This window comes from Cervus elaphus, chromosome 4, assembly GCF_910594005.1.
Source record: "Cervus elaphus chromosome 4, mCerEla1.1, whole genome shotgun sequence".
Classification (NCBI taxonomy): Eukaryota; Metazoa; Chordata; class Mammalia; order Artiodactyla; family Cervidae; genus Cervus; species Cervus elaphus.
Genome location: NC_057818.1, coordinates 56,763,623 through 56,775,311, shown reverse-complemented (window position 1 = coordinate 56,775,311; position 11,689 = coordinate 56,763,623). Strand labels below are relative to the sequence as shown.

The 11,689-nt window shown below is 48.1% G+C and overlaps 1 protein-coding gene across 4 annotated transcripts in view; it reads left to right on the top strand.

Annotated features, from left to right (window-relative positions):
- VRK3 (VRK serine/threonine kinase 3) overlaps nucleotides 1-11,689 on the top strand; it is a 36,556-nt gene that overhangs the window by 1,258 nt on the left and 23,609 nt on the right. For all 4 annotated transcript variants that reach the window (XM_043899920.1, XM_043899918.1, XM_043899919.1 and 1 more), the window contains exons 2-5: nucleotides 175-237; nucleotides 4,696-4,829; nucleotides 6,429-6,578; nucleotides 6,836-7,030. In XM_043899920.1, coding sequence (XP_043755855.1) covers nucleotides 4,697-4,829; nucleotides 6,429-6,578; nucleotides 6,836-7,030 — 478 coding nt within the window. In that variant the 5' untranslated portion in view covers nucleotides 175-237; nucleotide 4,696. The remainder of the gene's footprint in view (nucleotides 1-174; nucleotides 238-4,695; nucleotides 4,830-6,428; nucleotides 6,579-6,835; nucleotides 7,031-11,689) is intronic.

Genomic DNA, 11,689 nt, shown 5'->3' with positions numbered 1-11,689 from the left:
GAGCCTGTTGGTTTCCTTTTGCTGTAGTAGGAGTTCAGTGAATAATCATTGAATAAATGAATGAACTTAGCATGTGTTGGTTGCATAGCCAATCCTCAATAAACATCGATCATTATTTTTTACTCCCATGTACAGCAAGCCTGAGTCAGCCTCTCCACGTTTATTCATTTACAGGACACAGTAAAGATGGAGTTTCCAGCCCAGTGAATCTGAGGGCCAGATCGTGACCCCATAAAGGTACCATCCCCTCGGGCACATGCCCCTGAAAGCCTATTCCCCACCAGCAGCCTGTTCCTGCTCCATCTCTTGTGTGTTGCTTCTTTCAGACTTCATTCCTAGGAGGAAAGTTATCATGGACATGGCAGTGGTTTCAAGGGCAGACACTGGGTTTTCATGAGTCTGCCCCAAGAAGAACTAGAGAGATCTGAGAGGCTCAGAGCTTAAGATAGAGAAAGAGAAAAGGGAGGAATAGAAATATTAACAAATGGAAGATGATAACCAGTAACATAAAAGACTTTCCTGTTCTTAGCAGTTGGTAGAAATGTATTCCACTTATGCCTCCAACCATTTTCAAATGTGAGCAGGCTCAGTTGTGTCTGACTTTGCAGTCCCATGGACTTCAGCCTATCAGGCTCCTCTGTCCATGGAATTTTCCAGGCAAGAATGCTGGAGCGGGTTACCATTTCCTCCTCTAGGGATATTCCCGACCCTGGGAACAAACCTGCATCTCCTGCATTGGCAGGCAAATTCTTTACCACTGAGGCACCCAGGAAGCCACTCTGTCAAATAGGAACTGTTAAAAGCCCCATTTCACCATTGGGAAGACTGAGGCACAGAGAGGCTAAGTAACATGCCCAGCAAAGAGCACATCTGGAATTCAAATCCAAGCAGCCTGGGACTAAAGCCTGGGACTGTAAGGACTCCACTCTTTGCAATTGCAACAGAGACCAGCCTTTAAAGTGAATAAAGGAAAAAGTTTTAATTGGATTGAGCCAGGCACAGAAGGATAAATATGCCATGATCCCACATATATGTGGAATCTAAAAAGAAGTGTCAAACTCATGATAACAGAGTGAAATAGTGCTTACCAGAGGCTGTGGGGGAAAAGGGATATTATTGATCAGAGGGTACAGACTTCCTATTGTAAGATAATTAAGTTCTGGAGACCTAGTGTATAACATGGAAACTATAGTAAATAATAATGTGAGTGTATACTTGAAATTTGCCAAGAGAGTAGGTCGCAAGTTTCCTCACCACACACACACATACACACACAAGTTGAAATTATGAGAGGTGGTGGATATGTGAATTAGTTTTATTATGGTAATTGTTTCATAATGTATACTGTTAACCAAAATTTCAGAAATGGGGACCTGATTAAAATAGGCATTTATTTGAAGTTTGTTAGGACTGCAGCCGGAGAGCATCCTAATAAAGAAATACATCAGGACCTCCCTGGTGGTCAGGTGGTCAGGAGCCCGCCTTCCAGTGCAGGGGGTGCGGGTTCAGGCCCTGATGGGGAACTAAGATCCCGCATGCCTGGCTGCCAAAAGACACAAAACGTAAAACAGAAGCAATGCTGTGAAAAATTCAGTAAACACTTTTATTTTAAAAAGGGATACATATATTCGTGTTTTGATAAAATAATAAAAAGAAGCAACCTGAATTGTGTTCTGTCGGACTACAAGTGGAGGAGGCTTCTAAAGGCAAAAACTGCAAGGCCACAGTTAGTTACATGAGTTGTTTATCAAGAATTACAATTGGAGCTGGCAAGAAGTAAGGGTGCTTGTTAAGCAAGAATTAGTTGGCATCCAAAATGGTTGTTTGGCTACAGGGGAAACAACCCTGAGACACAAGATGCCAGGTAGCAGATGTTTCAAAAAACGGTTTGTGTCCTTGGGTTAGGTAGCATTCACAGAAAGTTCGAGTTCTCACAGATCCTCAGTGACCACCCAGTTTTGTTTTTTTATACCTGAACTACTCTGTTTTAATCTCAGTTTTTCATATATATATATGTGTGTGTGTGTGTGTGTGTATACATATACATATATATATATATATATATATATATTTAGGCTTCTCTGATAGCTCAGTGGGTAAAAATGTGTCTGTCAGTGCAGGACACCCAAGAGACACGGGTTCAATCCCTGGGTCGGGAAGATCCCCTGGAGGAGGAGATGGCAACCCACTCCAATATTCTTGCCTGGGAAATCCCATGGGGAGAGGAGCCTGGTGGGCTTCAGTCTGTGGACTCACAGAGTTGGACACGACTCAACACACACACAGGCATATACATATACACATAAGTTTTACACTTTAAATATAGACAGTTGTTATTTGTCAAAGATAAACAAAAGTAAAAAGAAAAAACCTTTGTCTTGCAAGGTTAAATGAAGTCATGAGCAAAAGTTTATTTTGACTTTGATTTTGATATCCCAGCTAATAACCAGGACTGTACACTAAGAACAAATAAAATTATTTTGCTTTTTTTACTTTTACTGTTTAAAATATATTCATTGAAAATGCCACAAAAGGGACCTCCCTGGTAGTCCAGTGGCTAAGACTCTGTGCTCCCAATGCAGGGGGCCAGGGTTCAATCCCTGGTCAGGGAACTTGATCCCACATGCTGCAGCTAAGGCCGGGAACAGCCAAATAAATAAATAAAATAAATAAATATAAAAAAAAAAAAAAAAGAAAGAAAATGCCTATTGTACTGTTATCCCTGTTGAGTTTCTCTACTTCTCTTATGAACTAGTTTCATCCTGCTCTCATGACCTGAGTTATGTCCCACAAAAATTCGTTCATGGAAACCCTCAACCTAAGTATTTCAGAATGTATCCATATTTGGAAATAGGGCCTTTAAAGAGGTAATTAAAATGAGGTCTTTAGGGCAGCCCCTCACAAAGGGGCCTCCCTAAGTTTGTGTCTTCACAAAGTTCATATGTTGAAATGCCCAATGTGATGGTTTTAGGAGGTGGGGCCTTTGGGAGGTAGTTGGGTCTTGAAGGTGGAGCTCTCATAAGTGGAGTTAATGCCCTTATAAGAGACCCAGAGAGCTTCCCAGCCCCTTCCTCCATATAAGGACACAGGGTGAAGTTGTCAGTCTGTAGCCCAGAAGAGGGCCTTTATCAGGACCCAACCACAGTGGTGCCTTGGTGTTGGACTTCCCAGTCTCTAGAACTGTGAGAAGTAAGTTTCTGTTGTTCATAAGCCACCCAGGCTATGGGCTTTTTTTGTTTGGTTTGGTTTTGTTGGCAGTGTTGGGTATCTAGTTGTGACACACAGGCTCACTAGTTGCAGCGCTCAAGCTTAATTGCTCCATGGCATGTGGGATCTTAGTTCCTCAACCAGGGATCAAACCCACGTCCCCTTCATTGCAAGGCAGATTCTTAACCACTGGACCACCAGGGAAGTCCTATGTCTGTAATATTTTATTATAGCCATTTAAACAGACTAAGATAGGCCCTAATCCAATATGATCGGTACCCTTAAAAGAGGAGGAGGTTAGAACACAGACAGAAGGACAACCACATGAGGACACAGTGAGAAGGTGGCCATCAGCAAGTCAAGGAGAGAGGCCTCAGAAGAAACCAAACTTGCTGATGCCTCGATGTCAGACTTCTGGCCTCCAAATTTGTGAGAAAATAAATTCCCTGTCGTTTAAACCATCTAGTCTGTGGGAGTGAGTTGTGGCTGCCCAAGCTAGTGAATGTACCTGCTGTGTCCTCATTTGTCACAATCTGTGTGTGTGATTTTGGCTTTGATTTTTGTTTAAAGTATTAGGAAATACTCCAGAAATACCCAAGGCTTAGAGGGTATCATAATGAACACCCATTATCTGACTAAGTTAGTCAGGGTGTGGTGGGCTATGCTGCAGTAACAAATAAGCCCTGAAACCCTGTGGTTTATACAAGGAAAGTTTACTTGCCAATCATGGGATTTCAGTGTGGACCAGGCAGCTGGCCTTCATCTCATGCCTATGCTGTCTGGAGTAAGTGGCCTCCTCCGGGCCATCCCTGCAGAGGACAGCTGGCAGAGGACTTGGGCCCTTAACTGCCTTGGCCGGAAAATGACTTCTGCTCACACCCCATTGGCCAGAATTAGTTATATGGCCCAAGTCTCACTGTAAGGAACCCTGGGAATTGAAGGGGGCTTATGTGGCTATCTGGTTAACACTAAACGTCTCTTCCATCTCTATCATGTGGTTCAAGAAATGAGCATCACAATTAAAATTGAAGACCCTCAATGCTTCCATGATTGGAGAAGTTCTCCTGCCCAACTTTTATTGACCTCAAGGCATTCCTATACCTTTTGTGAGCTCTGTAGTTTCACCCTGCGTTTGTTCTGCTTTGTACCTGCCCTGGGCCCTTAGGGAGAGACTGGACACAGGAGGCAGGAACTCATTTCAAAAGTGGCCATTTTGTGGGAATTCCCTGGTGGTCCAGTTGTTATAACGCTATGCTTCCACTGCAGGGGGCACAGGTTCGAGCCCCGGTCAGGGAACTAAGATCCAGTATGCCACAAGGTGTGGCCAGAAAAAAAAAAAAAAATAAGGCTACTTTCTGAGAGGGTATTCCGGGTATGATAACTTTTCTTCCTTCTGCAATGTTGTCACCAAGAGGAACTCAGGTGACTACTTGACAGCAATAGATTAAGTTTTTCAGCTTCCTGTCCCCCCTCCATTCTGTTTTCTAGCATGATCTGTCCAGACTGTGGCAAAGGTATTGAAGCAACATTCAAATTCTGCCCCTACTGCGGAAAACCTTTGCCTACAGAGAAGCATGAGGAGTCCCAGTCCTTTGTTAAACTGTTTACATCATCCTCCCAAGGTAAGAACCGCATCTTTGCGCTTCTCCCTGGAGGAGGGGTGATGTGTGTGTGCATGCATTTAGGAAGAGAAGACAGACGCCTTTGCAGCCTGCCAGACCCTGCGTGGATACCAAAGCCCAGAGCCCAGGCTCACTCTCTCTACTCAGTCTCTCTCTCCTCGGGTATCTTTAGCAGACTCACGGCTCTAAACTTGACAGTTGACTCATTTCTGTCGCCAGCTTGGACTCCTCCCCTGAAATCGATATCCATATAAATCAGACTGCCTGCTTGATATCTATTGGATGTCCCATCCATGTCTCCATGTGCCCAGAACCAACCTTTTCATACGCCTGCCGCCCTGTCCGCCCCTTCCAGAGATTTCCCCATCGAGGTGACAGCAGCTCAGTTTGTCCAGTTTCTCAGCCCTTAGAGTCGTCTACAAGTTCTCTCTCTCTCCCACCCCACAACTGCAGCCTGCCAGCAGATCTCATCAGCTCTCCCTTTAAAAATCACTGCTGAATCAGACCACTGCCTCCCACCACCCTGGTCCGTCTCACCCGCACCAGTATTGTCGTAGAAGCTTTCTTCCTCCTGCTGTCCCTGCTTCTTCTCCATCATCTATGGTTCTCTTCAAGTGGCAGTCCAAAGGATCCTATTAAAACAAAGTCAGGGGACTTTCCTGGTGCTCCATTTCTTTCTCCAGAGGCTCTCCCCAACCCAGGGACCGAACCTGAGTCTCCTGCGCTTCAGGCAGTCTCCTGCATCACAGGCAGATTCTTTACTGACTGAGCCACCAGGGAAGCCTTAAATATATTATTTTACTCATTTATATTACTGTTCAGCTTTAAGCTCTATAAGGATAGGAATTTATCATGGTTTGTAAGCTCTGTTGATTGTGCCTTTAACCTGTTTCTTGCACAGCACCCACGACCATGCCTGGCACAGATTTGGGTGCAGAGAAATCTTATTGATAATGAAGGAACAAAAACTAGTTAGAAATGATTAGGCAGAATTTTAAAGAACCAAATAAAATCTATGATAATAAAAATAAATATTGGGACTTCCTGGTGATCCAGTGGCTAAGACTCTGTGTTCCCAATGCAGGGGGCCTAGGTTCGATCCCTGGTCAGGGAACTAGATCCCACATCTTGCAACTAAGACCCAGCACAACCAAATAAATAGCATCCTGGCCATCAGGTGGAGAAGGCAATGGCAACCCACTCCAGTACTCTTGCCTGGAGAATCCCAGGGACGGGGGAGCCTGGTGGACTGCCATCTATGGGGTCGCACAGAGTTGGACACGACTGAAATGACTTAGCAGCAGCAGCAGCAGACACAGCTTAAGGGAGAATAGTGAATTGAAAGATAGATCTGAAGAGATTATGTGAAGGAGATCACACAGTGACACAGTGCTCGAGGGTATAAAAGGGGTTCAGACCCGTGAAGGAAAGAATAACTAAAAGGAAGGGTTTGCTTAGATTATTCAGGTGATAGAAGTAGAACTTGGCTGTGAGGGTCAAAGGGAAAAGAGTGGTTGAATATGATCTCAGGGTTTCTGGTCTAATGGTTCTTTGAAAGGACCTTTGTAACTGCAGTCTGCATTTGGTCTGCCTCTCTAGGCTCAAGGAGAAAAAGGAACACCAGTTCCGAAACATCTTCCAAGAAAGTGAAATGGTCCAGCTATGCTACCTCCCCCTCCTTCTCCCTCCCCTCGGAAGGCAAGAGTTCTGGATCTGAAGACACCTTGAGTACCAGTGGGAAACCCAAAGGTGAGAGTTTTACTCAACCTGGCCTGACTCTCGATGGGGGGAGAAGAGGGTCATCTGCCAGTGGGGCATCATGCCTCTGCTCAGGCCTCCCTCCCTGTTCCTGGACCGTCCTCCCAGCATCCTCCCCCGCCGCCCTGCCTACAGGCTGCCCTTGCAAGCCATCTCTCCATGGCCAGAGCTGACCTCTCCCCTCCCTGCTTACAGCTCCCTACCATCCCCATGGCTGCCTTTTCTTTGTTCTGACCATCCTCCTGCAGGGAACCTGAGCAGATCCCCAACTCCCCGTAGCAGCCCTCAGACGACCAGACAAAGCCCTCAGACCCTGAAGCGAAGCAGGATGACCACCTCGCTGGAGGCTTTGCCAGTGGGGACGGTGCTGACAGACAAGAGTGGGCGGCCCTGGAAGCTGAGATGCCTCCAGACCAGGGATGATCAGGGCATTCTCTATGAAGGTACAGTCTGCACAGGCGCCAGGGGCTGGGCTGGGTGGGCTGTCTTGGAGCCCAGGCAGAGGGGAGAGAACCCCTTTCTGAGAACGGAAATAACAGTGTATCCCAGCAGCAGGCCTGCCTCAAGGCAGCTTTCTCATGGATTTGGGACTGCAGACGTAGTTGCCTAAGCGTAGGTGCCTGCAGCCTCCGGGCAGGTAGAGTAAGTTAGAGCAGGAGGCTGGGAGTCAGGCGACTAGGAGTGGTGGGGACTGTGGCCAACCAGAGAGCTTGTGCCCTGTGTAGAGGCTGCTACTGTCCTCACACGGGAGTGCAAGCCCAGTGTGGCCGGGAGATAAGAGCACTGATGACTGCTCTGTCCGCCCTGCAGAGATAGGATGGATGCATGCATGCTAAGTCGCTTCAGTTGTGTCTGACTCTTTGTGACCCTAGGGAATGTAGCCCAATAACCTCCTCTGTCCATGGGTTCTCCAGACGAGAATACTGGAGTGGGTTGCCATGCCCTCCTCCAGGGGGTCTTCCTGACCCAGGGATCGAACCTGCGTCTCCTATGTCTCCTGCACTGGCAGCTGGATTCTTTACTACTAGTGCTACCTGAGAAACCCATGTCTACCACCAGAGATAGGATGGACCCTGCCCCCCAGAGTTGGTTGGAATCAATGAATGAGGATATGAAGGGTTTATTGCTTGCATTATGAGATAGGAGGTGGGGGGCAGGGAACAGCTCTACAAGATCAAGGAAAAGCACCCAGCACAGGTTTTTACTGTGGTTAAGACGGAAGGCGGGGATGAGGAGTCTACATGAGCCAGAGCTTCGTGTGGTTTGAATCTCCACCAGTAGCAAAAGAGGGAGCTCCAGGCTTTCTTATCAGCAGGAGGGGAAGAAGCAGGGCCAAGCTTAAAAACTGTCAGTAGGTAAGCAAAAAAATGCAGTCAGACACCTTGTTTCAATGAAGAAAAAAATAACTGCACTGGAAATATTAGTCTTAAGCAACCTGACATTTACTGCGTGCATACTGTAGACCAGACCCTGTCTAAGTAAGCACTTTATGTGGTTTTCTGCGATTTTTTTTGCCTTTTTTAAAATTGAGGTAAAATTCATATAACATAAAATTCACCATAAAGTCTACAGTTTAGTGGGTTTTAGCAGATTCAGGATGGTGTGCAACCATCACCACCATCTAGTTCCAGAATATTTCTGTCACCCCAAAAGGAAACCCTGTACCTTTAACAGTCACTCTCATCCCCTGGCAACACTAATCTACTTTACGTCTCTCTGGATTTGCCTGTTCTGGACAATTCGGGTCAATGAAGTGATACACTGTGTGGCCTTTTGTGTCTGACTTCTTCCCCTCAGCACGATGTTTTCAAGGTCCATCCCACGCTGTCGCCTTTGTCAGAACTGCTTTCTGTTTTATGGCTGAATAAGATGTGTCTATGTCACATCTGGTTCTATTTATCGGTTGGTTTGAACTGTGTCCGCTTTGGGCCATCATGAATAATGCTGCTGTGAACATGTGTGTGTATAGGTTTTCACATGGACATATGTTTGCTTCATGTTAATCAGTTTAATTCTCAACAGCCTCACGATGTCAGTATGGTCATCATCCCTATTTTCTCGATGAGCAAAGTGAAACCCAGAGGTGTTAACGACTAGCCCTGGCTCCAGGGAGCTTCCAGGTTGTCAGGAAAAGCCAGAAATGTGGATTTTGAGAGGAAACCTTGGACTTGGAAGTGCCAGGCAGACACTTGTGCAGGCAGCTTTGAGCCTCAGGTTGGTTGTCCTGCCTTAGAGCCTGGGCATTGGACACAGACCTGGGTGGAGTCGTGACTTGGCTCCGGTGCCCTGAGTGAGCCTGGGCATGCAGCTCTCCCTCAGCGTGCCCATCGGAAAAGTGAGAGAGAGTGTCCTGCCCACCTCCTGGGGCTGTTGACCCTGAAGCACAAGAAGGGACAGAGGCAATGAGCTTGGAAAATTGTAGAGGGATCTTGTCAAGCAGAGGCAGCGTTAGTCGTGGAGGGACAGGAGGCAAGGGCGAGGTGGGGGGGGCAGGAGGGGACACTCTTCTGGGTCCACTTATTGCTCCCAGCCACGCTAGGGGGAGATACTCATGTTATCTCATCCTACCCCCCTGGAGCACAGAGAGGGGAAGCCACTCACCCAAGGTCACACAGCCTCAAAGTGGCAGAACTGGGACTTGAACGTAGATGTTCTGCCTTTGTAACCGTTACACCACAAGAGCGGGAGGGAGGGAGGGAAGAGGAAGGCATCTGAGTGAAAGGGAATGAGAAGAGGATAGAGGGAATGTTGCCAAAATCTTGACCGCCTGTCCATCGATGCCAAATAAAAAATATTACAGAGACAGGGTTTGAAGGAAAGAGAAGAATTGGCTTTATCACAACAGGCTAGCACCTCAAGAACTGTGCTCCCCTCTCTGGTGAGTAGGGAGAGGTTTTATATCCCAGTGAAGATCTTGCTTTTTTGTTTTTCTTTCTTTGCAAAGTTTCAAAATGACCGCAGCTGACATCAGGCAGCTCAGCAGCCGGGCGTGGTGTCCCTCAAGTTATCAGCCCGTGACCTTCTTTCTGAAATGCAGACTGCTACAAGAGAGTGTAGGAGGAGAAGAATGCCAGGTGCAGAGCGTAATCTGTGTGGAGTCAGAGAGTAATGAGCCTTGTGAAGGGCAAGTCCAGCCACAGGTGTTTGTTAGTAGTACCAGCTCAATAACCAAGATTGTTAAACTCTTGCGGGCCTGTTTGGCTGGTATGTGCTGAAGCCTGTTCACTCATTTCTGTTTTTGCTGCCACAGGAAGAGGAAGGGACAGCAGGGCAGAACCGACAGCAAGAAAGAGGCTGGAGGAAGGATGGGGAGAGCCCCAGAGGGCAGGGAGGGAAGAGGGAGAAAGACAGACAAGCCAGGAGGCATCTGCAGGCAGAAGCCACCCATGTCCTCACGCCAGCACCCCGCAGTGGAAGGTCAGGCTCTGGGCCGTGTGTCTTCACCTTCTGTGGCTCGGGTTGTTTGATGAAAAGAGCAAACCCCTTCCCAGCCCCAGCCCGCCAGCATCATTCATTCTTCTGCAGATACCCACCTGGTGCCAGGCCCAGGTGCTGGCATGGGCACAGTGGGGTGGGCGGCTGCATATGGATGTGCTTCGGGGCAGCATTACCCCAGGACAGGCTACCCTTGGCTTCTGCCAGTCTGCGCCAGTCTGGGAGGATGTAGTTGAAAACTGACAGTAAAACAACAGCAGCAACCAGGATAGTGATTTTTATTATAGTAGCTGACACTTCCAGCCCACTCTGGGCGTTCCCTGCTAACTCCTTTATGTCTGTTAACTCATCTTATTCCCATAACAGTCCTATGAGATGGCACTCTCTCTCCCTTTGTCAAACACTGAATTGTAACATCACCCTCCCTGGTCTCCCTGGCACAATTTGGGAGGACCAGTATAGAGGCTTCTCGTCCATTTCTGCAGCTGCTCGCCATGGTATGCCTGGAGAGTTGCTCCCTAGAAGCAGCTAGGATTCAAGTTCAGGCCCGCCCTCCAGGTCTGTGCCCCTGTGGATGGAGATGCACGCCTTGTAGTCCCTTGCTGTGGCTGCCATCACAAATCACCACAGTCTTAATGGCTGAAGACAGCACACGTTTATTCTCTTCTGGTTGTGGAGGTCCCAAGTCTGAAATCCGTCTCACAGGGCTAAAGTTAACACGTGGGCAGAGGGACTTCCCAGGTGGTCCAGGGGTTAAGACCTCATGCTTATGTTGTAGGGGGCATAGGTTCAGTCTCTGGTTGAGGAACTAGGATCCTGCATGCCTCACGGCATGGCCAAAAAAATAAAAAGATATGGGCAGGACTGGACCTTCCAGAGGCTCCAGGGGAGAATCCGTTTCCTTGCCTGTTCAGCTCCTGGAGGCTGCCTGCATTCCTCGGCTTGTGGCCCCTCCATCCTCAAAGCGCAACATCACCCAAGTCTCTGCTTCTGTCATCACATTGCCCTCTCCTCTTCTGTGGTCAGATCTCCCCCTGCTTCCCTCTTTCTAAGAACCCTTGTGATTACACTGTGTGTGTGCGCGTGCTAAATCACTTCAGTCGTGTCTGACTCTGAGACCCGCCAGGCTTCTCTGTCCATGGGATTCTCCAGGCAAGGATACTGGAGTGGGTTGCCATGCCCTCCTCCAGGGGATCTTCCCAACCCAGGGATTGAACCCACATCTCCTACATCTCCTGTATTGGCCAGCGGGGTCTTTACCCACTAGTGCCACCTGGAAAGCCCTTGATTACACTAGGGCCCCCTGCAACCTCCGGGACAGCCCCACAGCACAAGGGCCTTAAATTCCTCACACCTGCAAAGTGTTGGTTCTCTCCACTTGCAGCCCCTTAACACACCTGTGTGTTTCTCCCAGCAGCATCCCTGAGCCTCTCCCTGGTCTTCAGTTTCAGCTGCTCTGGGGAGAATGGTTGCCTTTCTTTTCCATGGGTTCCCCTTGGGGTCCCTTGGAGCTCGTTTTAAGCATGCCGTTTACCGTCTTATAAATTAGGCCAGGGTTTCTCAGCCTCGGCACCCTTGGCGTTCATGTGGGGAGTGTCCTGTGCATGACAGGGTGTTTAGCAGCATCCTCGGCCTTCACCCCCCAGCTGCCAGGAGCACCAGTCCCC